This window comes from Ammospiza caudacuta, chromosome 1 (assembly GCF_027887145.1).
Source record: "Ammospiza caudacuta isolate bAmmCau1 chromosome 1, bAmmCau1.pri, whole genome shotgun sequence".
Taxonomy (NCBI): domain Eukaryota; kingdom Metazoa; phylum Chordata; class Aves; order Passeriformes; family Passerellidae; genus Ammospiza; species Ammospiza caudacuta.
In genome coordinates this window covers 51,166,535-51,190,926 of record NC_080593.1, presented here as the reverse complement: position 1 = coordinate 51,190,926, position 24,392 = coordinate 51,166,535, and the positions used below count along the sequence as shown (strand labels likewise).

The window sequence follows — 24,392 nt, the reverse complement described above, 5'->3', positions numbered from 1 at the left end:
TTTCCCCATAAGAGGAGGTTGTCTTTGATAAACTCTTCACTGATTTCTTTCTGCCTTAAGTACTTGAGAGCATGAGGTATGCCCTACCTGGCTTTTTTCAGCCCTTACCTGCATTCCTGTCTCACGTGATCTGAAGTTTGGATAGAGGCATATCGTACTGGGCAGCAGGGTTGTGCCACAGGGCAAAGGTTGAAATGAAACTTTGACAGCCTGTGCTCAATGACAACCACTCTTAAGATTGGTTTTTAAAGGGGCTGCCATTGATGATGAGCTGCTTTGAAGTACCTCCTGCTTTTTGGCTTGCATCATTTTAAAAGTTCATTTGAAACAGTGCATAAAATATTCTAGCAGCTTGTGCTTATTTATTCCTACTCTTTGGGGAGACACAGGCTTGTGAATTAAACTTGGTATATTCTAGCATTCATTTTGGACTATAAAACCTACCTGTGCTATATGGAACATGAGGCTGTTTTAGCATAATAATACACTGCAATCCAAACCAGCTGCATTAATATTCCTATTGGTTGTCATGGGAGATATGCCAGATCCCATGTGTACTTACCCACGTTTCAGAGTGCCCTTGCAATCTCATGACTGCTTTTCAGAAGTGCTTGGTGGCTGGCTCTTCCTCCTCAGTACACTACAGTAAAATTATGTATTCAAATTGGAGGAGAAAAACGTGTTTAAGTGAACTAGCATTTAGCACACAGTACAAATTAAACCCAGATGACATGATTCTCTCCCATGCTCCCTAACATTTATCTTGAAATTCATATTTAAAGCAGGAGTCTTTTGCAAGTAAAGATTGAAATTGTTTATAACATTTTTCCCCCCTGCATTTGACAGGCATTCTTATATAATTAATGAGTTGGATATACCGTCAATAGTTCAGATTTTGTTGTTTGTATTGTAAATTTTCTGTTTGTCTAGTGTAAAAGAAAGCTGATGAGGACTTTTAGTTAGAGAGTCAGGGCTTTGTATATTTCTGGGCTATGACATTTTTTTTCAGTGCTAATACAGATTGAGTCATCTCTTTCATCTTCTGCTAGTGATTTATATGTTTTTTTTAATTCAGAATACAATATTGACATAGCAGTCATTTGCCTTTTTGAATCTAAGTTGTTCAGCTTTTGAGTTCTTCTTTTCTGACATAAACATATGGAGCTTTTTTACTAAAGTTTTTGTTGGTGGCATGTTTATTTCTTAGATCTATCCTTCAGCAAAATTGTTGTCCTAGATTACAATTTGATAGGAAATCTTGACTGAAGATTTTAAAACGGGGGGGGGGGAAATTGTGGATTTGGTGTTTATTTAAAGGCATGTTCCTCCATGCACACTGGAACATATGATGTTAAAAGCTTTCTTATTCAAAAGCGTACTTTCTGATGAGTTATGGTTATCAGTATCCAAATATTTTTCATTTTTAAAACCAGTTTACACACACAGCTGTATTTTTACTTTGCTGACAAATTCTTTGCAAGAGCTTCTGGGAGACCTTCTGATGCAGGTCCAGATTATTTATAAAAACTACCTGTAGCTATAAATGTATATTGTTCCCATTTCTTAGCATTTTTAGATAGTTTGTATGCATTCCAACCGACTGCTAGATACAAATGTCAAGAAGACACAAATGAACTGAAGATTGTTTTTTTTTTTCATCTACTCGGACTACTTTGATAAGATATGTCAGCAACTTTACAGGTGACCTGTTTATTGATCAGGAAACTTTTGAACAGACTTCTGTGAAGTGAAGCATCAAGGTATTTTACTCTGCTTTGCCCATCAAAAATCATTGAAGTGACTGCTATAGTGAGGATAAACTTTAATAACCTATGGGGTTGATAAGAGAGTTTGTGTGTGTATGGTCTACTTTGTGCTGCAGTCAACAGCTGTCCCTTCAAATACTGTGGCCCCTATTTCCCAAATAGTTCATAGACTAGTAAGTGGGAATTAAAGCAATTGCAGGCAAAATAGGCCCTTTTTTAGTTTATCCAGCATGGTAGGTAGGATATAAAAATAAGCTGTGAATAGACTGTAAAACAGGAAAGAATGGGCAGATATATTTTCTTTGTTTTGTTGGCTGTAACCACCAGAAATATGACAGGCTGCAGGGTTAGGGCAAGAGAGCCATCTCATCTGTTATCTGGTTTCCAATAGCCAGGAGCCTGAGAAAACATGTAAGAACAGAGCAAGTGCACAGCATGATCTTTATTAAGTATTGAGGAATTTGAAGACTGGGGATTGCTGATGTTTCTCATTTGTGTTTAATGGTATTAGGTGGCCTCCATTCCATTGCTCTAATTGTTATGATCTTAAGAAGAGTTGGTTTTGATGGACATATACTTGTTATTTCCTTCTGAATAAGGAAGTCAGAGTAGCAAATATCATCATTCCTATGACAAAGTTATCAGTTCTCTTGATCCAAACAGAATAGAGTGGAGTGAAAGTGTCTTTTTGCTTCAGAAAGTTAACATTTAAATGGACCTGAGCTGCCTTGGCCGTTAATATATCACTGAGATAAATGGTATGGAGGAGAGTTTATTCCTTTGCTGCAGCAATGCTGGCAGGAGAGTGTGCTCTGTAATTGATTAACAGGGCACAGTGCATTGACTTATATGGGGAAGGCTATTATATCTCAGTAACAGGAAGGTATATATGATTCTGCTAAGTAAAAAATTGAATTCTGCAGGAAGTAACTAAAACTGCTGGAAGAACAAAAGGTTCCCAAGGCTTGGGGTTTTTTCTCTCTTAAATCTGTGGTAAAACAGTATTTCATATTCTGGTGGAAATTTAAATAGTGCAATATATTTAGTGAAACTTTCATACAGAATTAGAAATATTAGTTTGTGTAAGCAGTCTTTTAACTTTTATTCTGTTGGACCTAAAGTTGGGAGTGAATGATGAGATGCAATAACTTTTTAAAGTCTATTAATTTGAAATATAGTCCTTCCCTGTAATTCATACACATTTATGGTGAATTTCACATATTTTAAAACCTAAATGAGCAGGCAGATTGAGAGGTTTGGTTTTTTAGAACAATGAGAAAGTGAGAGGTTTTTTCTTATTACTTGGTATGTCTAAATAGACATTGGAGAGGATTACTGTTCTAAACAATAATGAAGGCAAATAGTATCAACTCAGGGTTTTTTCCTAGCCCCCACCACAGTATTGATGATTACAATCAAATTAACAAATCAGAAGGCTCAGATTAAATATTTCAGAAACACACATACATCACATGAAGCATATTCATGACTGTCTGTAAAAATTGTGACCACAGTGGCAAATAGAGGGATGCCTCCTCTATTTTTTTTTTTTTTACGAAGTCATGCTTCTCTGTCTTATTCTTTTGAATCTAAGAGTATGAGTTAGTGAAACAGAGATAAGGCAGACTTTCAATGATTTAGAAACTGACATTCATTCCAAACAAATTTCCCATATTTTCTTGTGTGCTGTCAAATTAAAAGGAGGGTGTTTTCTTGATAGCTACTGGAACCAGTAAAAGCTCTGAAGTTCAGATGAATTTCTATTGTTGAGAGAGGCTTTTTTCATCTGTCATGTTTTTTCTGAGCCCAGTGTTAAAAATCTGACTTTACTTCTGTTGAGAAATTAAGTTTGCCAATATTTTTAAAAGAACTTTTAAAATATTTGTTTATGTTTTAAGATAAATATTTTATTTCACAATTTTTTAGACTATAGTAAGCAGAGCCTCCCATTATATTAGTAATAAATCAAATTGCATAAGTTGAACACAATTTTTGTAAATAAGTTTTTACCATTCTAACATTTTTCCAGGAAGATGCAGATTTTTCTTCCCACCCCAGTTTCAAGCCATGGGTGGCAGAAAATTGTAGAAACCTAACAATTAACTTTGCAAAATATATTTAAAACCCCTCAGGAAACAGAAGAAAGGTACATGTTTAATCTTAGCTTTCATTACTGATGAGAACATGATTTTTTTTCCCTTAAGGGTAAATATCATGTAATATAAACAAATGAAAATTATATAAAAATATTGTGTTATGAACTTTTAAAACCTTCTGATTGTGTGGTTTTTTCTTTTAAATATTTCCTTCAGCTTTTACCTAGACAACAGGATTAATGGCAAATGCCTTCAATTACCTTCTACCTAGGTAGCACAGAAAAAGAAGCGTCAGCACAAGCAGTTTGCAAGCTGAAAAGCTATCATGATCTACAGAAACTAAACCAATAGATGAAAAAAATGCTCAAGAAAAACTTTGTCAAATAGTTCTGCATTTACGTGATTATGGCACTTAGGACAAAAGCTGGCAGTTGTGGCAGTCTGCTGCTCACTCCTCTCCTTAGCTCGAACCTTGTACCACTTTGGCCGAAACAAAAGCAGCCTGGCACCCGGAATGTGGAAGCTCAGGTGTGTGCAGCCCTGGTGTGCTGCTGCAGGGGTGGGCTGTGAGGAGCACCTGGCTGCAGGTTTCTGACCAAATGTGCTGCTCTGCTGCCGCCAGAGCAGAGCGAGAGGGAAATCGATCATTCTGCTTTGTGGTATGAACAGTGATGTTTCAAACCATTAATCTTGCCTTGTCAAAATTCCATCATTAAATACTGTGGTAGTGAACTTGAAAGTCATTGGAATTATCCTTTAATTCAGTTCAAAGCAGCTGCCCTTTACTCTTGCTTGTGCTTGTGTGGATCTTTTTCCCTTAATGTTTGTTAACATGGACATTTGTGAAGGACACTTATTTTCTTTTTAAATGTCAAAATACTGATTCCTGAATGAATGTTCTTTTGTGTTTCTGCACTTCAGTTTCTATTCCTGTGAAAGTAATTTTATTTTTCACTACATGAGACTGTATGTGTTAGGAGAATTGCATTATATATTACTTGATTCACTCAGAATCCTCTTTTTTCCCTCCTAGAGTTCTTTAGAAGGTAGGATTAATTTCATCTCCATGTGTGATCCAGTCTGATCAAACAACTGGTTTTTAATTGTACCAAAACTAGGTGTTGTGGCTGAGCATTAAATATGCTGCTTATGCATATTTAGACCTATTGTAGACCACATATGGTGACCTAATGCTTTATAGATACATAAATTGAAGGTATTTCCACTTACATCAGAGACTGTACTGCAGTGCATGTGTTTAAAAAGATTAGTTAGGCTTTCTGGTGTAGGATTAGGCTTTTTTTAGTTTTACTTGTGATATAAATGAGTATCTTAAGTTACACATTTCTCCCATCTGTTGAAACATCCCCAAAAATCTCACAAAAGGCAGTACATTAATTAAGTATTTGAAAAATCCTAAGCCATTTCTCTTCATTCTAATTTATATAATACAAAAGAAGGAGATTTGATTTACAACTTTTTCTTCATTAGGAAGGCTACGATACTGATTATGATTTTTTTCCATTTTAGATGCTAATACCAAGTTAATTTTCTTTATAGCGGGGTAAAATGGAAGTGAAGTACTCAAATGAATTATAGAGATTAGCTAGTATAGTTTTTTTTCAGTGAATCTGTTGTATCTGATAATTCATAAGCATTCATTAATGTTCCCTAATTTATTTTCTTTTTTTTATATCAGATTTATCAGCACTTCTATTACAGAAATGAAAATGTGTATCTTATTTACTTCTTAGAAAGCTGTCATGATAATACTTTTCTTTAGCACTAGATTTTTGTCACCAAAACATCCCAGATATTTCATGGTAGGCTTTTTTGTTCAACTGCTGTATCTCCAAGGAGGGTGATGGCTTATGGTTAGATATTACCATTATCTCATTTTCTCAGTGGTTAAAATCTTTATTTTCTCATGTCAATGTATGTGTTTGTGGTTTGTTGTGGGTTTTCTTGTGGTTTTGAGGTGAGTTTTTGTTTGGTTTGTGGTTGTAGGGGATTTTTTGTTGAAAAGCTGTGATGTAGCTACATGCGTTCCACGTGTACAAAAATAAAAAGGATGTGTTATCACCCAGAGGGAAAATAAAGGCACACTGTCACTTAGTACACATGAATAATTAAAAGCATAAAGTGAATCTGTTTCCTTGTGTTTCAGAAAAGTGTGATGAACCTCTGGTCTCAGCATTACCACATTCCTCCTTCAGCAGTTCATCATCCATGACGAGCAGCTATGTGCCAGGGTACGCCAAGTTAAACAAGCGAGGAGGTAAGGGACGTTCTCAGCATTAATGTTTGGATATTTCAAAAAGTGATGAATTATATTTTTAATGCGAAAATGTGTTTTATGTGGAATGCTATTGCTTACTCTTGTTTGAACAGACTGTTTTTATGAACTGAATTAATTTCTCTTTCATTATATGGGAGACTAATTTCACTGCAGGGAGAAGGGCACTGCCAGTAATGTGTAGCAGCATGGGCCACATGCCTGATGTCAATGGGCTCATACAGTACAGCTGCATCATTGACTTCACATAAAAGGGTTTGGGTACCACTGGGTATCACATAAAGGTGGTTGGGCACCTCTCTGCTTTGGGTACTTGCAAGGTCATGGTTGGAGCAAAAATAAACAGCTTTGATGTGATTGATGTGACTTAAGTTGATATAACTTGTTCCCACCTCAGCAATGGCTGCTGTCATTCAGGCTTTTTTCTATCACCACAGGGACTTTGGCTTTTGCATATATATCTGTCATGCAATGAGTGTCTGTAATATTTCTCTGTTCAGACTTAGTGGTTGGAAGAACAGTGGTGCATAAATTCCATGGCCTACCTGGTTTAATGATACTGAGGCACCATCCCCTGTCCACAAAGAGTGCTGGTAGCACTGCCAGCTCTGCCAGTTGTCTGGAGGTCATCGTGTAGGAAGGAGTGAGCTGGGTCTAATGTCAAGCCAGGAAGCATAATCTGTAATTGGGGAAGAATATAGGGTAGGTCCAGGCATAGATATTCCTATGATGTGGCTCAGGTAGTGCCTGGAGGCTGAAATGGGATCCCCAGGCTCACTGGCAGGGTGAGTGGGTTCTCCACTGGGTAATGTAATTATGACCTGTTGGTACTCTCAGAGCCCTGACACTGTTCTTGGTTTACTGGTCTGCAACTGTTCTTTGATCGCTTTATTTCCTTCTTTTTTTTTTTTTTTTTTTTTTGTTTTTTGGGGGTTTTTTTTGTTTGTTTGTTTGTGTGTTTGGTTTTTTCTTAGCTCTCTAAAATCAGCTTTGGCCAGGGCCCAGAGTTACTTTCTTTTAACAACTAGCAATTGACACAGTGAGTTACTTATAGTCCTGCTTCCTCTGATGTCAGCCGGTGCCTGTACATTTAATACCTCTGCTGTCATCTACCCTACATTTTTAAAAATATCAGTTCATCCTCTGCAGAATAGTTATGATAGGTACAGAAATATATCAGAATTGTTATACTGGTAAACCCTAGCCTGTGCAATCACACAGATAAGTTAAATTTAAAACAGATCAGGTTATGTTACTGGTTGTTAAAAAATTGCTATTGCGAGAGAGCTAAACAGAAGCCAAAGACCAGCTTAGAGAAAATATGACTGATGAATTCTAGTGCTACAGGCCTGCAGATCTGATGCAAAGACTGTGGCCAGACAGGAGTATTGGCAATTTCTTTGGTTTTAGGCCTGCAGACCAGTAGATAACACAGTTTGCTGCTTCTGAATGAGAATAAATGTTGTTTTATGCTGGTCCCAGGCTTTTATTTCAGTGCTCCATGCATTTTGGTACATGCCTTTTGCAGTCCTGAGGATTTCTGTGGCAGTGTATCAGATGAAAGGAGTGGTGCTTCAATTCTAAAATACTGCTCATTGTTTAGGTTGAATTCTGTTGTGTGATTATAGTTATATCTATTTCCTGATCTAAGTTTAAAAAAAGACACTAGAACCACTTTAATAAAACACAACTTAACATCAGCTTTGCTGGGCAAATCTTCCTTTGTTTTTAGATGAGTATTTCTCCTTTCAGTTTACAAGACTACTTATTCTGTTCTAAGTGAAAGGCAGATTGACATTTGCAATTTAATTTTTTCTTTTAATTATATTTACCTTTCCCTTTCTTACCCTTAAGATCAGTACAGTGCAGTTTCTTTTAATGACGTTTCTTTACTGATATGGATTAGTGTTGTCATTAATCAAACATTGGCTTTATTTCCTCATTGGAAATTTAGTTGCACCTCTTTCTTAAATAGCAGTTTCATCTCTGTGTAAATAGCAACTTTACTAGATTGTTATTATCTATCTTTTAGTATCTATGGAGCATAGCACAAATACTTTTCAAAACTGAGGCTCTATGTACATGAACAAATATCTTTTTTCCAATCCTAGCGGAAGTAGAAGTACTGCAGAATTCAGGAGCATGTTTAACACAGGAACTTGTCTGTCTGTGTTTATGCTTTTGCAAGTGATGGAAAATAGCTCAGTTTTAATACTGAGCTATTTTACAACTTCACGGAATTACAGATATTGCTAATCAAACCAGTAATAAGTGAATCCAATTTTTTTTTCTCTCTAAGGAGTCATTATCAGCTAATAGATTCCCAGATCAAATGTGCTATTTAAACCACGCTATGCTCAAGTCATTAAATGGAAAGAACCCCCCTCCTCTAGCCCCCCGACCCCTTAAATTAAAGAAATGCACATTTGAAAATTCTACTCTCCAACCCAATTATTTTTCTTTCCTGTATTCATGGCACTTCACTCCAGACTGGCAAAACACTTTATTTGAATAGATGGGATATTTTATTCCATTGATTAAGGCACTGATTCCCTGAACAGCCACATCATGTTATTAAGGAGGCTGGAGTTGTCACTGTAGTTGTTGTGGTTCAGTTTCCTACTATAAACGTTGCAATTGGAAGGATGCATGCCAAAAAGAATTTAATATTTTCAGCATTTTTTAGGAGGCTTCAAAGGCAGAAACATCCATGAATTTACTCTAATGTTTGAAAACACTTCATTTACAAATCCTGTAACTAGAGATTTAGGCAAATAAAATTAAGTATTTGTGGAATAGCATTGATCTGGGAGCTGCCAGGGTGGGTTTCTGTGTCAGTTTGTGAAAATATTCGGCATTTTCCACATCTCTCTACTTAGACCCCTGTAAGCCTTCAGTGACTTGGGGGTTAGTATCTATACTTATTTCAAATGAAGTGCAGATTTTATGGACAGAAATTTGATTAGAAATGTTAAAATACTCTCCAAATCAATTTACTTAGTGGTCCTTCTGCATTGCTGCTTGTTCCTGTTCTGAACCTTATTTCTTGTTAAACAAGGAGAAATATCCTGTATTTTCTTGAGGTGGGGGTGGGGTGGAAAAGGTTATTTTTCATTATAGGAAAAAATGCTGATTGTAGAAACAAATATTTAGTGGTTGCCTACAGGTCTGTCAGTGTCTTGCAAATTTATACCTACACATATTAAATTTTCCTTGTTCCCACAATTTCCATGTCAGTGAGTAAGAATCTTTGATTTATATAATCATTACAACTGTGAATCTGTATTTCTTTTATCACAAAGAGCCAAAAACCGGGGGGAACAATGCAAGCGTGCATTTTATACCAGCTCTCTCATTCAAGGACCCCCAAAGTCTGTCTCATGGTGTCCCATCCTTCTTTTGCCTTCCTGGGTGCTTTTAGTCATAGCAGCTGGTAAAAGCAACCTAAATAGTTTCATTTTATTATCATGGAAAGAGGTAGGGAAAATGTAGACAAATTTGTTGCTTTTCTTTGTGAGCAACTATACTACTACTAGATATGCTACTATTTATCAACAGATTTAACTGGAGTTAATGCTGGATAAAGCAAGTGCTGCTATTCCCATCAGGCCTGCTAAGACAAGGGGGTGAAGATCCTTTGAAATTCAGCTGTGACAAAATTTCTGTGGAGTGAGAAGGATGCAATAAATTTCGTAGTGAATGTAGGTTTGGCTTATGGTGGCTCCTGAGTTATGTTAAAGGCTTATAAGCAAAGACTTATACTTAAGAATTTAAACAGTACTGAATTAGCAACTGTTCAGACAAAGTTGGATGTAGTCAGTTTCTATCAAATTATCCTTTTGGTAGTAAGATAATATTTAATTTTAAACAACTAAATCTTAGTGCTCTGTATCATAGTGTTGGCATATTTTTCGTTTGAGTTTTAAAGTTATCTGCTGTGCTGTTTAGTGCTAGTATAACAAAGGTACAAATTATTTTTGACATGTCTGTAACTTATGTGAGGGGAACGGCTTTTCTTTTTTTTGTGTCTGTCACTATCATTTTAATCTATATATATATATGCAAACATTGGGAAATATTTTAATGCTATAAAATCCTAAAACTTTTTGCTTTGAATGGATTTCTTAAGAAAAATAATTTTGAGTTTTCTGTCAATTATTAGCTCAAATTCTCCTCCTGTGTAAACCAAGCAATTCCAAGTATGTTAAAGGATTCAGTGTACAATTTGGAGAATATGGGGAAGTGTTAACTTTGAAAAAATTTAATTCTACTTTCTAAAATGACTGGTACTGGGGTCAACCCAATTGGCACATAAATAAATGCCATTAAGTCATTGACAGATCAAATTTTAACTGGAATCTAGTTAGTAGGCTATCTAAAAAGATTACAGGTCCTTCCATTTCTGTCATACTTCTTCTCCTACAAAAGTCTGAATTGCTGCCATCTTAGTAGCTAAAGTGGCAGCAGAGAATAGGAGAGCTTTCAATGAGTTCATTCTATAGCTTTTTAATATCCATCCTCAGTAACTTTTTCATATGTGATGTCAAGGTGAAAAGGTCTAACATCTTTTGACCTGCCATCAATAGGATCAAGGGACTGCATCTCATCATGAGAAGGATTCTTAGCACATGTTTGATATAATGTATTCTCAATCTTCCTTTTAATGATTCCCAAGCTGTTGGACCCTATACTTCTCACTAGTACAAGAATTAATGCTGCCTATCTCATACCATTTTAATTCAGGGAAGAAACTCTACATTATTTCAACATAATGTAATGTTATATAATATAATTGGAAGCTGCTTGAAACTGAGTAGAGTCTCAGAACGTCAGAAGTAATCCCAGCAGACAGTGAAAGTATGAAGGTCATAATGAATTTCTGGATATGTGGAAATTATCTGTTGCGCAGTGGAATAAAAAAGAGGAAATTTGGTACCCAGGGGTTCTGTTTTAAGTCCAGTATTAGCAGGGAATCTGATGCTACCAATGAAAATGATAACATAAAATGAAAGAAAGTATCCGTAGAGCAGTTGATGTTCAAAAAGCAGTCTTTCTAGCACCATTGTGTAACTTGTATCTAAGCTTTCAGGTTACCTTTTAATCAGTGTGCTGACCTTGGCCTGTTAGGACAGTTATTAATGTGACTATAAAACAAGCATCAAAAATTTTAAGTGTTGACATAGCTGTGATTGTGACAAGGTTGTTTGTTTTTTTTCCTCAATGGAGTCTTAAATTCTGCGTTTTGTGTGGAAGATGCAAGAATTTATCTATAATGGGAAATGGCTCTTTTATTCCCCAAATTGTTTCCAGTAATTCAATCAGATCTATGGCAATGGTTCTACTAAAATAAATTTTAAATGGTTGTTATATCCTTGCCTTTGAAGGATTCTAGGGACACCTAGTCTAGGCTCTTTTTACCTTCACTTTTAAAGTCTCCAGTACTGTAATGAATATCACAACTTCTCCAATTCCTTATTATTATTGTATAATGGAATATAAGTAAGATTTTATGTAATTTTCCTTCTGGCATAGTGAAAGTGGAAGGGCAGTTAGCATCAGCCTGGATTGTGTAAGCAGTCTGGGCTTGTACCTTCACAGGACTTGCCAAGAATTTATTTTGGATATGAATCTTAAAGTAAGGAGGTGCTCCCTCTGAGCTAACATTTGTCCAAATGAACAGTTAGCATGGACACTGTAGAGCAACACCTTAAATACTGCAATCTCAGTGTGTTGACAACAACAACTTTTAGCTGATTAAGAATACCCTTACACAACACAACTCATTGTATTTTGACTAAAACCCACTTAGGAAAAAGTTATGGAGTTGGCAGTGGTTTGGAAGTTTTCACTGTGCAGGTTAGAGCATATATTGTCTTTTGTAAGTAGACAAGATCCTGAGAGTAATGAACAGAGGTAGCATAAGAGAACTGGTAAAATCATGGGAGTAGCATTATCCACTTAGCTTTTGTATATCTGTAAGAGAGTTCTTGCTGAGCTAAATCACTAAAATATGGTTGCCTTTTTAAAAGTAAGTGAACTGCAATTCTCTTTCTGTAAATATGTACTTTAGAGAAACACAAGTTTTACAGTCCACTTCAGAATGTTTGGTAAAACCATCTCATGGACAGTGTAGATCAAACTAGGTTTTCAGAATTCAGGACAAAGTGATAGCCCTTATTTATGAAATAATAAATTATCCAGTTAAAAATATGGAAAGTTACTTATGGTTGAAAAGGATAAGCCTCTATCAGTTCACTTATAAATAGACCCCAAAAAGCGTGTTTGTCTGGGCTATAGCATTAGTTGTGTTGCACACAGTATAAACAATATTTCTGGAATGCTTTAGAGAGAATACAAGCAACTGATGTGTTTTTTTGGGGGAGTTCTCTGTGTGGGTTGAGGGTTTTTAGGTTTTGGTTTTGTTTGTGTTTTTAAATTTTTTAAAATTCATTTCAAGACATAACTCCTTTAGGAGCACTATTACCTGTGAGAGGAAATGAAAACCTTTTCATTTTATTAGTGGCATGTCCTTTTGATGTTACTCATAATAAATTTTTTGTGTAGCATTAACTTCCATCTCTGGGTTTCTTTGTTTTTTGTTTTTTTTTTTTTCTTTTAAAATTGATAAAGAATTTGTGTTCAGCTCATTTGCATCAAAAAAAGATGTAAAATTTTCTGTCTTTATCTGCTTCACATCCTACCTTATAGTCAGTTTTGTTTATTCTTCACCTTTAACTAAATAGTTATGCACCCCACTTTGATTTGTAATGTGACCCTCAACCCACCTCAGCTCCACAAACACTTATATCCCCCTTTTGAAGGCGACTGTGATTGCCACTTGGTTGATGTCAGAAGTTGTTTTCTGTGCTTTAACAATCTGGCCTAATGGAATATTTTTCACAAATACCTATTAGATGTAGAAATTGTTCTTAAAAAAGACAAAAATATTTGCACTAGCTCTGAAAAAACATTAAAATATTTATTGCAAGAAAATAGTGAATTTTGTGAAGGTGCAGGAAAAAGAAGCATCACAAAGAGGAAAGAAAAGTGCTAGTGTATATCCAGGACAGACTCCTGTGTTGAAAAAGTAAGTTTAGAAAGGAAAGACATCAGCCTTTTAATTCCAATCCCAATCCAAGAAACAAAGTCTGTAGAGAGTGAAGCTCAAGTAATTGCATTAAAAAAGGCATCATTAGCTTATGTTAATTTGCCATAGCCCAATGAATACAGAAAGCATGACAGTTTTTTCCAGTTCATAACTAATTTGTTAATTAAAGTGTTCAGAATATTTAATTGGCTTATTTCATACATGTGTAGATGGAGAGGAGGGAAAAAAAACAACTCTGTGCTCTCCAACTTTATAATTTTTTTCTTACAGCGATCATTTGCAGAGGTAGCAGTTCCAAGCCCAGCAGATAAGGCAAATGGGCAGCTTCCTCAGGGAACAGGGATGGGGACAGCAGATCACCCTGGCTTTACCGAGCCGCTAGCTTTTTTCAGGAAAAAAAAATCAGCTTATTTCATTGTTTCTGGTGTTAATGGGCAACTGGGCTTGGCAGAAAGGTGGCTGTGCTGGTGGCAGAGAGGGGGCAGCCTCACAGAGAGCCAGACTGAATCCATTTATACAAATACACTTTTCCCATATCCTTAGAGTTCCAGTGCTGCTCTGGATGTTTATCCCCAGAGTAGCCAAATTCTGAGCTTTCAACTACTTTGAGAGTTTGACAGTTTCTCCAACAGCATTGGTACATTAAGTAAATACTTCAGAAATTTCTTCTGGTGCTCTTACTGGCTTCATCTTGAAAATGCAGACCTGGTTAGCTCTCCTGCTCTGCTCAGAATACTGCCATGGTTTAAGCTGAGCTGGAAATCAAACTTGAAAAAGAGGTTTTGGGGAGACCCTATAGCAACCTTCCAGTACCTGAAGGGAGCCTACAAGAAAGGCAGGGAGGGACTTTTTACAAGAGTACAAAATGACAAAACAGAGGGGAAATATCTCTAAACTGAAAGAAGGGATGCTTATATTGCATATTAAACAAAAATTGTTTATTGTGAAGGTGGTGAGAGATTGGAATAAGTTGCCCAGAGAAGTTGCAAATGCCTCCCCCCAAAGTGTGTAAGGCTAGGTTGGATGGAGCACTGAGCAGTGAAAGGTGTCCCTGAACATGACAGGAAGCTTGGGAACTCTATGATCTTTAAGATCCCTTCTAATCCAAACTATTCTATGATTCTATATAGAATTAAAATGATGACTTAATAAAAATGGAGATTTGTCTGAAAAATACATGGTAATGCCATATTAGAGTTTAGCTAGATGCCCCCTGAAACCAATGCCTCACAAGGAACTGGTCTGCACCAGAGTTGGCACATGGAACAAGCAAGTTGGAAAACTTCATGTTCCTCAAACATTGGGGCTGCTTTGCTTGCACAGAACAGTGGGAACATGCAGAACTAAAAAACCCCAAAATCTCAATATAGGAGAATTTGGCCAACCTCTTTTGACAGAAGAGATATACTTAAAAGCAGCAGAGACTGAGTTTAAATATCCTAGACTTGGTTTTATCTGCAAATACTTCAGAGTTATATGCAGAGCTGTGTGAGTAGAGAGCTCTGGAATTAAGGCAAAGATGTGTGGTGAGTGTACAGAAGATGCACTGTCAGCTTTTCCCAAGGTCAGTGTCTCCTGCCAGATGCTTATGAGTGTTTCACCCTCTCCTGCACACCAAACACAGGTTTGCCTTACACAGATGGGTGTAGTGCAACTGATAGATTGCTGCTCTGACCATTTGAGCCCAAGCATTGCCTTTCCCAAATCAGTCATAAACAAGCATAAATGCTGGTAGAAATGGGAGCTATTTGGCTACCATTATAACCTCCCACTACAGTTATATGCTGAAAGAGAGAAAAGAAATAATGTGATAAAATGAGGCTATTTGTTGCAGGATGGGAGAGTGCAGCTATTATTCATGTTTCAGCTTTCACAATGGGATTATTCACAAGAAAATCTGAGCTACACAGTCAGAGATGGAACATTAATACTTGTTTTCCTGTATGTAAGTTACTATATAAGTCACAAAAAATATCTCTGGATCTGGAAGAGTCTGACTTAGCATCCAATCTCATGACATAGATGTGCTGGTGGTTTCTCTTTGTTTTTCTCACTTATAATTGTGCCAGCATAACTAAATAATTTCTTAATTACGTCAACATTTAGTTGATATAATTGTAGTGTTATAGTCACCTGATCACAATCACAAAATCAACTAGGTTTCAGAAGTCCTTTGATGTCATCAAGTCCAACCTATGACCCAGCACTACATTGTCAACTAGAGCATGGTACTAAGACCACATCCAGTCTTAAACACCACATAGACATAGATATAACTGTAGATAAAATAAAGTTATACTTTCTGTGCTGTTCTCTGCATGAAGATTTGTTGTGCTAGAGTTCAACTAAGGACCAAGCAATGCTGAGAAAAAAATGTTAAGAGCGATTTATCCCTTTCCTCCTGCTATCTGCACTGGCTTTTGTCTTCTGAAATAATCCATTTTTGGCTCTACTATGTAGCTCACATAGGAAAATATTGTTCTACATTGAACATCTTTGGGGGTTTGTCAGCCAGCTAAGAAATAAATGAATATCAGCAATGAACTAATTTCTTTCAGAGCTCTAAACTTTTCTGACTGCTTCTAGGACAGATTTTTATTTCATTTAGGACAGACATATGTTCTTTATTACAAAATTTGTTTGAATGGTCAATTTTCCAAGTGACTCAGTGTTAGATAAATTGTCTCTGCTGTGAATCATGGATCTGTATAATGTGATAAGCAATGGGGAAAAAGAATTAAAAGCTAGCTTGCTTGAAATCTGCTTTTTGAAAAGTTGTCTTTTAGATGTCTTTGCTTTTCAGTATTGACTACCATCAAATTTAGCATTCCTACTGGGCTTTTAGAATCTCAACTCCCAGCGAGCTAATTTTGCTTTAGTTAAGAAAGTTGTCAGAAATTATTTGATTTTTGTAAGGATCAAAGGGTCCTCTGGTATTTAAAAATAGGCACTTGATCATGTCTATAATTACATAATATTTATAGATCAGGAATAAGTTATCTTATAGGTATCCCTGTCTTCCTTGTTTTTGCTAGTATAGACTGGATGATGTTATGATGACTCAATTTTGAAGGAATAATCAGTTTGTTTATCTTTTTACCACATTACTCAATGTGGTAAAAAGATAAGTAAACAGAATTATTACTTAGTGAAACAAGACAGTGTGCTTTGGCTGAGGTGGAGAGCTTGGATATTGCACAGTGCTGTATTGAGACAACTTCAGCTGACATTCTGCAGAATGTAGAACATGTTAGAAACTGGATTTTTCCTTTAATAAACAAGTCAAAATCTTTGATATATAGAGTGGGAGATGGTACTTGAACTACTTTGCTTTCTTCAGTGTCAAGAAGTTGTTTCTACAGTAGAGAATAAAATTCCCAACAAAAGCCAGTGCTGGAATATTTGTTTTGCTGACTGTAGAAGCCGGTCAGGAACATCTCCCATAAATTTTTTGAATACATTGAGGTGATTGTTTCTTATACATATTAGTTTCCAGGTGGGATTTTTTTTTTTCTAGGAGAGGGAGATGTTCTTTCTTTTATAATTGTGATTAACTAGTTTCTAAATTGGGCCAAAGTGGTGCTCAGCTATCAAGAAGAAAAAGTTGAATGCTAAGTTTAAAAAATATAAGGTTTTGAGAGATCAGAGAAGCTGCTAATTACGAGTCTAATTATTATGAGCAACATCTAAAAGTTGCTTTAATAAACTTTTAGTTTCTAGGCAAAGCCAAATTCTGTATATTATGCATGGAATATATGATATGAAGCACAGTGGTGATATGCTTTAGCTTTTTCCTCTCTTGAAACAGCAAATAATGTGTAATTCAGCCGAGGCAGTAACCAACACATTGACCAGCAATGGCTGTTCTGTGAGCCATGTCCAAAAGCACATGGAAAGAAGTTCTATACCTGGAGATCAAAGCAGGGACACAAAAAACTGGGTAGCTATTGGCAAAAGTTGCTTTTCAACATTTTGGTTCTCAAGTTTCCACTAGATTTTAATTAAGGAATTGTGTTGAGCCATTCCCAGGGAATGTCTTTTCTGCAGTTGGAGCAAAGGCTGGAGCACCTTGCTTATAAATAGGTGGTAATGGGCACCCTTTGAGAAAAAGCTGCTAGTTTGCCAGCTCACTGGGTGTGATATGGCAATTCCTGTGCTCTTATCTTGTTCCCTTACAGCTAGTCCCTCCTTAAGGCTGGAGTCACAATGACAGGGTTTGCTGGGGAAATCTACAGGCTTATCCAATTTTATGGATGATTGCAACACTTTCAGCCTCTCAGACTCATCTACAAAGGCAAGGAAGTTTGAAAGAACAGGGGAAGTTGATGGCAAATAGGAAAAAAGGCAGGAGAGACCTCAAAATAAATTGATTTAACCTATTGGCATAGCTCCAGAGCTTGTTGAAAAATAAGAATTGGGATTTTAAAGTTAAAAGTACAAACAAATTCCTAAGAGAGCAGAGATAAGAAAACGACATAAAATAATGCTTTGGTTTGACAAGAGCATTGGGTGTTATCAGAATCATTAAGCTGTATCATTTCTCATCACTTGAAAAGAGCTGTCCCCTTTTCTCTCCATCTTCTATTCCCTGAAAAGTTTTACTCATTTTAAGGCCTTTGTCAATGACAAGCTTTTCTTTTTCTTGTTTAGAAGGTTGCCACGTTTTTAGCTAGTGCATAACAGCAAAAATAGATTGTCTCCATAGTCTAACATGCCTCATGAAACACAGCTGAATGCTTAACTGTAAAAGTGCTTACAACTATTTCAGAGACTTGCCATATATCACATTACAAGCAAGTAAATTGAAGGCTGTAATCATGGCTTTTATCTTGCAAATTTGCCCTAAGAGCTCTAAAGAGGTCTAAGCATTACAGCTAAGGAACAGGATGCTTCTGATCAGAGTAACAAAAAGCATTGTGAGATTTCAGCCTTCTGTCAAGGTCCTAGAAGGTATATACAGAAATCAATTTAATTATGTAATTTATTATCTATAACAGTTTAAAATTGACTGGTTTATTTCCAAAATTTTCAATTAAATATAGGCATTATTTTTTCATAACACTGGGAGCTCATTCTTAGTATTTTTCAGAAAGCCTTTGCCCAGCAGAGGTGGTATACTGCTTCTTCCTTGTGTATCAGAAAAATGCTGTTAATTCTATCTTATAATACAGAAATCTACAAAACCCATAATGGTGTCCTAAAAGATGCTGAGAGCATAATTTAAAATAGATGGTTATACTGAGATATAGAAAATAACTGGAAATATAATATAGGCTGCTTTTATGGATGATTTTAAACTATCAGCATTACCAACAAAAGCATATATTTTCAAATGCATTGAATGTGGAGTCTATAAAAGACTTAATTCAAACAATTATGCCTAGATTTAGTTTTGATGTTGATTAATAGTAGTAGTATTAGTAAATATTGACAGAGTTTTAAATAATTGGTATATGCAACTTTCTGACAAAATTATATTTAAAATATGCTCCCACTTCCTACTCCACACAAAGGAAAACTAAAGATTTTAAAGATGAAAAAATTTTTAAGTGTTCTGGCAAATTGAATAGGAATGAGCTAAACTGTAGAGGATTATATGAAATTGGAAAGAGGAGAAAAGATAGATTTGTAAAGGCATATTGGAAAACTGAGCCCCTAAATTTCATTAATTTTCCAGGCTAGTCTCGAACAGAAATCCCGTTGTGTTCTCAGTGTTAATGGACAGTGTGTCAGTCTTTTTTCATTAGAATTTACATGGAAAACATAAGTTAGGAATAGCATGCATTCAGATCTGCTCAAACAAAGCTACATTGATATACAGTGGCTACAGAGCTAATTGAGAAAACCGCTCTCAACAAATTAGGACACTCTTTAAAGTGTAGCTGTCACAGCACTGTCTGCTTCAAATTGAAAGGATACATTGCACTGCAGATAGTGCTAGAGAAGGAAGATTATGTAAAAAACAGGATCATTTGTGTTTGTTCCTAAAGGGACCCTCAGGCCAGAGAGTTCGTAAATGCCTTTCCTGGATTTTATTAAGCTAATGTACCATGTCTGCATTTGATTTCTTTTTATTCCCAGAGGGATTATATTGTTCTTTTTAACTATGTTTGCTTGAAAGTATATAATGTGCTTCTACAATATAGAGTTGAGCATCTGAGCATCAAATTTTCTTTGCCAGATAGATAAAGCTGTAAAATGAAGTTCACCAATTTATCGAAGAATTCCTTTGAAAGAGCTCATGCCAAATAAAAGAGGTAAACTCCAAATGATGAAGCTAACATTTTATAACAATTATCTCCCTATAAAAAGAAGGATTTTTTCATGAACTATTTTTGGTCGTTGTTGGTGATTTGACACAGTCAATTAAAACCCCCAGAACTGCCCAGTAATTCAGTTTAATAGTAATTCAGTTTAAAGTTTGGGGATGGGGAAGGTGTATAAAGACACTTGTACTTTGTAGATACATAAAACAAAATCCCTTCTCTGGATGAGGAGCTCAAGGACTTGTACTTTTTCACAAAGCTTGTCCACATGGGAAGGATTCTTTCACAAGTGAGAATATTTTAGCAGCTTGTTTGCATTTGATGCTGGATGGTAATTTAACTTTGCCAAAAAGATAAGTAAATACCAGTATTGCAATATTGGTACCTTCTGGGTCACAACCATTTCCATGACCTCAAATTACATTAACAGTTATTCATGGCTAATGGAAAGTGGCATCACATCATAAAGGTACAGATCACCAAGAAACTTTTTTAAAGGTTGTAGCACATTAAAAAGCTGATGGCTGTGGCAGAAGCATTGTTAAGTTTGTGACAGTGTGCAGTGTTCACCAGCCTGATTAAAAAATGTTTAATAAAAATTGTTGTGTTTTTGGAATTCTCGAACGTACATGGAGATTTTGCAGATGCTCGATTCCTGAGGCTTGTCACTTCAGAAACTCAGCTTTAGTGTTGAAGAAACTTGTCACTGCAGATTTGGCATGATAGAATGCAACGCAATATGTTCTGACTTGCATGTAATCCTTCAGCAGATGAGCGTAGCTCCAGGGATGTTGATGTGACACAAGCTACTGTTTTAGATCTTTTTTCGATGGTGTGTGACAATGCTAGCCTTAAACATGAATTTGTCAGGCAAAGTTGTACAAAACAGGAGAAAACTGGTGGCAACTAAAACTATTTCAGTTACTCTGGATTCAAGGAGTTTTGTAATAAGAGCTAGGAATGTTAAAATGTAGCCTGGATCCAAACATGCATTGTGCTAGGAGAGATGTAACTGAGAACTTCAAGTCTGTAAATAAAGATGGGTAGAAACCTTAGACCCTGAAGAATACTGTGTCCAGAATACTTCACATTGTTTTGCTGATTAAGAATCAAGTATGTTTTTTTTTTTTCTTCTTGATCTTTGATGAAGACTATTGAATCACAGTTATCTTGGCTTTCAGATTTTTAAGTGAGTTTGTAAACCCCACACTTGATCTTGCATGTTGCTGATTTCATTGTCTGGTTCCACCAGATGCGCTTGTGTCTCCTCTAAGGTCGTTGTTCAAATACTGACACTGCTCAGTACAATGAGCTGTAAGCACAATATTCAGAATTTTAGACCTTGTAGCAGAATATTGATAAAGATAGCAAAATGGAGTTGCATCTGTTATAGGGCAAGCTGAACCAGCTCTTATTTTTGTGAGTATTTTTGCACTTATGCAAGAAAATGACAGCTGAAGGAAGATGACATATTTTCTAGTCCCTTTTGGGATATGATGGGACATTTTCTAGTCCCATCACTGACTTCATTGTTTAACCATTGGTAATTGTTTTGTGATAAACTTTGCTTTTAAAACACTAGAATTTTTCTTCTTCAAATCCCTAACTTCCTTTACAAGACAAGAGTTTGAAAGCCAATTTGCTGATTTTCTGCTCTTTTTGTGCTCATTTCTACTTTTTTTTTTGAGAATGAATTAAAGAAATTCTTTGTTTCTCAGTCTCCAGGAGCTTATGGGGGTCTTTGAGTATTTTTGGAGGTTTTATGGGGCAACCCTATTACTTTTCTAAAGTATCTATTCAGAAAAAAAGGAGATTTTTTTGACCATGAGATATCAGGCAGGAAAAGATGAAAATTGAAGTCCACTTCTATGGCAGTAAGATTTCCCAAACATCAAAAATTTAAAAGAAATAATTTATAAAGTGATATGATGAATAAGCAGAGGTCAATCTCATATGGAAAATCAATGTATTATCCTGATGCAGATAATAGTTACTAGTAATGATTATGCAATACAGAGATTTTTTTTTTTAAGGTAAATTTAAAAAAGCATGTGTGCAAAATCATGAGAATTTATTAGTGAGTTGTTTTCTAGAGCAGAAATATTACCTAGCTTGGCAAATTTAGGAAGAGAATTTCAGGAAAGATTCGAGCCCCTATAGATTTGGGGTTCTTATTTAAGGAGAATAGGAAAGCTTTTAGGGAGGAGGGCTCTTCCTTTATGATCTTAATAATGTGAAATACTTTAGCCTATGTAAGGCAGTTGGATCATACAACATTTCCTCATCTCATCTATTTTCAAGGCTGAACAAGGCCTGGTCATTCAGTCTCTTCTCACAGTATGAATGTTCCAGTTCCCTCCCTTTTTGGCCTCCTCCAGTGCATTTAGGGTAGCACAGGAAAATTACGACCCCCACTTGAATGGGAAAGTGGTGTCTGGAGTTGGAAAACAAAAGCTTCAAAAACAGGAGACATCAGGAGGAGAAAAAGAGAGCAAAGAGATAACTCTTGAGTGATGCACACAAATGCACACAGCCTGGGAAAATAGAGCTGGGCCTGTCATTGAGACGTTGTGTGTCAAGGTCCAAGGAGAAGCTGGTGAGGGGTAAAGTTTTGGCAGGAAAGTATTGCAATCCACGAAATTAGAATGAGAAAGTGGGTGCCATATTCTTTGAGCAAATTAAGAACATCTCCAGGTTGGGTACCTTCATTCTCATGTAAAACTTTAATCTCTGACACCTGCTGGAAGGGAGGCACAGTGGGATGCAGCCAACCCAGTTTTCTGGAGTGTGTCAGGAATAACTTGAGGATATATTATACATTTTCATAGATCAAATTAATGTATGTTGCAGACATACATTTTTTACTGGAGTAGGATTTGTGACAAATTTGCTTTGTAAAATCTATAGCAAATAAAACTTCTGTGTTCCAAATAATACTTTGATTCTTGTAATAACAAAAAATAAATTCATTATAGTAATAAAAATTAAAAGAGAAAACTAATTGCACTGTCTTCATAAGCATTGGCTAGATCTTGTGACTCTGATTTTTTTGATGGTTAATTAACATGGCCAAATCAGAAGCTGAATATTCGGATAAGATGCTTTTAAACCCACAACTAATAGCACATATTTGTTCTCTTTCATTCTTTTCAAAAAAACCTGTATTTAAATCTATATTCTAACCATAATAGATAAAATTATCATATTTTGCTTTCTCTTCTTAAGCCATGTGGTTTTGCCTGTTTAACATTTTTATAGCACAATAATCATAGGATTCAATTTTTACAGAAGTAGTGATTTACCTACTTTAGTGCTTAGAAGCTCTTACTGCATACTTATTTCCTGGGCTTCTGCCATAAGGAAAATCCCTCTGTCTTCAGTAGGAATCATATCCATGTAACTGGAAGAAGAGAAACACTAACTGTTTGTGATAAGTGGCTTTCTTCAATATAAAAGTGAATCAGGAGAGCATGAAAAAACTTTCTTACAGTTGCACGGATGTTCCTGGACAATTTAGTTTTAGCTGAAGTACTCTTTCCTTGACCAGGCTCAGCAGATGGAAATTTTCTTGAAGACTGTTAGTAAGACTTGCTTGTTTCAGGAAAAATATGAACTTTATTCAAGAAGAGAATGATGTAACTTCTGTAAGGTCAGAGCAGCAAGCTCTGTGGGGATGAAACTTTTGGTTGTGCATTTATGGTAAAGTAGGAGAAATTACTAGCTTTAGGAATACAGTATTCCTCAGAAAGTTTCAGAGTGCTGTTTATTTTCTCAGTCGTCTTTGTGAGGCAAATGGTGTGTTACAGCAGCATACATGCACACAAACTAAAGTTACTTTTGTCCTCACTTAGGTCTTTTCTTGCCTGGGCATTGCTCCTGCCAAGTTAGCTTCTGTCTTGAATACCTTTTTTTTGTAGCTGTTTCTTAATCTGTCAACTGCAGCTCAGTACCAACAGAAATCACCTAGGTCCAATCTGCACTCTAGCTGTTTGTGGTGGTGGGATTTTTTTTCCTTTTATTGGGGGAGTGGGTCTATTCAGTTAGTCCAAACATGCAAAAGTTCCTTTTTCTTCTCAGCAGCGTTGAGTCTTGACTGACAGTGTTGAAAAAAAAAAAACACATTCACAACAAGTATTTTAATCTGTAGCCTGAAGAGCTTGAATGAAGAGTGTGGAAGAAGCAAAGAGATTAATTTCTGCCTAGGGAGCCATGTCTTCCTAAGAGTGTTAGAGGGCTAACAGAGGCAGGGGGAGAAGTGGGATTGATTTAGGACACCTGAAGTTAAATCCTGCTCTGAATCCTCCCCCAGACTATGTATGTTGAACCCTCCTACTGTAAAGCCAACATTTCCATATTCTTGTCCCTTCTGTGGGGTAAAATGTAAAAAAGAAGAGTTGAAGTGTGCATTTGGGGCTCTTAATTTATTGTACTGTAATTTTTGAAATGCTCTGCTGAATGAACTTTGAGTTCTCATTAATTTATATTGGATAAAAATCCTAGCAGAATTTCTTACCCTGATTAGTGTCTAAAATGTATCAGATTAGTTAATCCCATGAGAGTAAATTAACATTTGATGCCACTGATAAGAGCACTGATACTTTTATTTGTGTTATAACTTTTTTGCTGGCTTTTTCCTCCCCCTTGTATATTCTCACATGATTATAATGATTTTTGTATACAGTGCTATGTTTTCGCTTCAAGGAGTATAAACTCATTAGGGAATCCTCATTGTTTATTAGTAGTTTACCATAGACTTCAGGCAAATTGCTGCCCTAAAAAGTTGAATTCTACTGTGGTATAGTTCTATCTCAAAATGAACATATTATTTTGCAAATTAAAATAAAGAAGAAAATTGTTCCT

The 24,392-nt window shown here is 36.0% G+C and overlaps 1 protein-coding gene across 1 annotated transcript in view; it reads left to right on the top strand.

The window, feature by feature from the left end:
• The window catches only part of CNTNAP2 (contactin associated protein 2), a 1,023,368-nt gene that overhangs the window by 306,600 nt on the left and 692,376 nt on the right, over nt 1-24,392 (top strand). Inside the window, exon 2 of the mRNA XM_058800058.1 lies at nt 6,030-6,140. Within this exon, the coding sequence (XP_058656041.1) occupies nt 6,030-6,140 (111 nt within the window). The remainder of the gene's footprint in view (nt 1-6,029; nt 6,141-24,392) is intronic.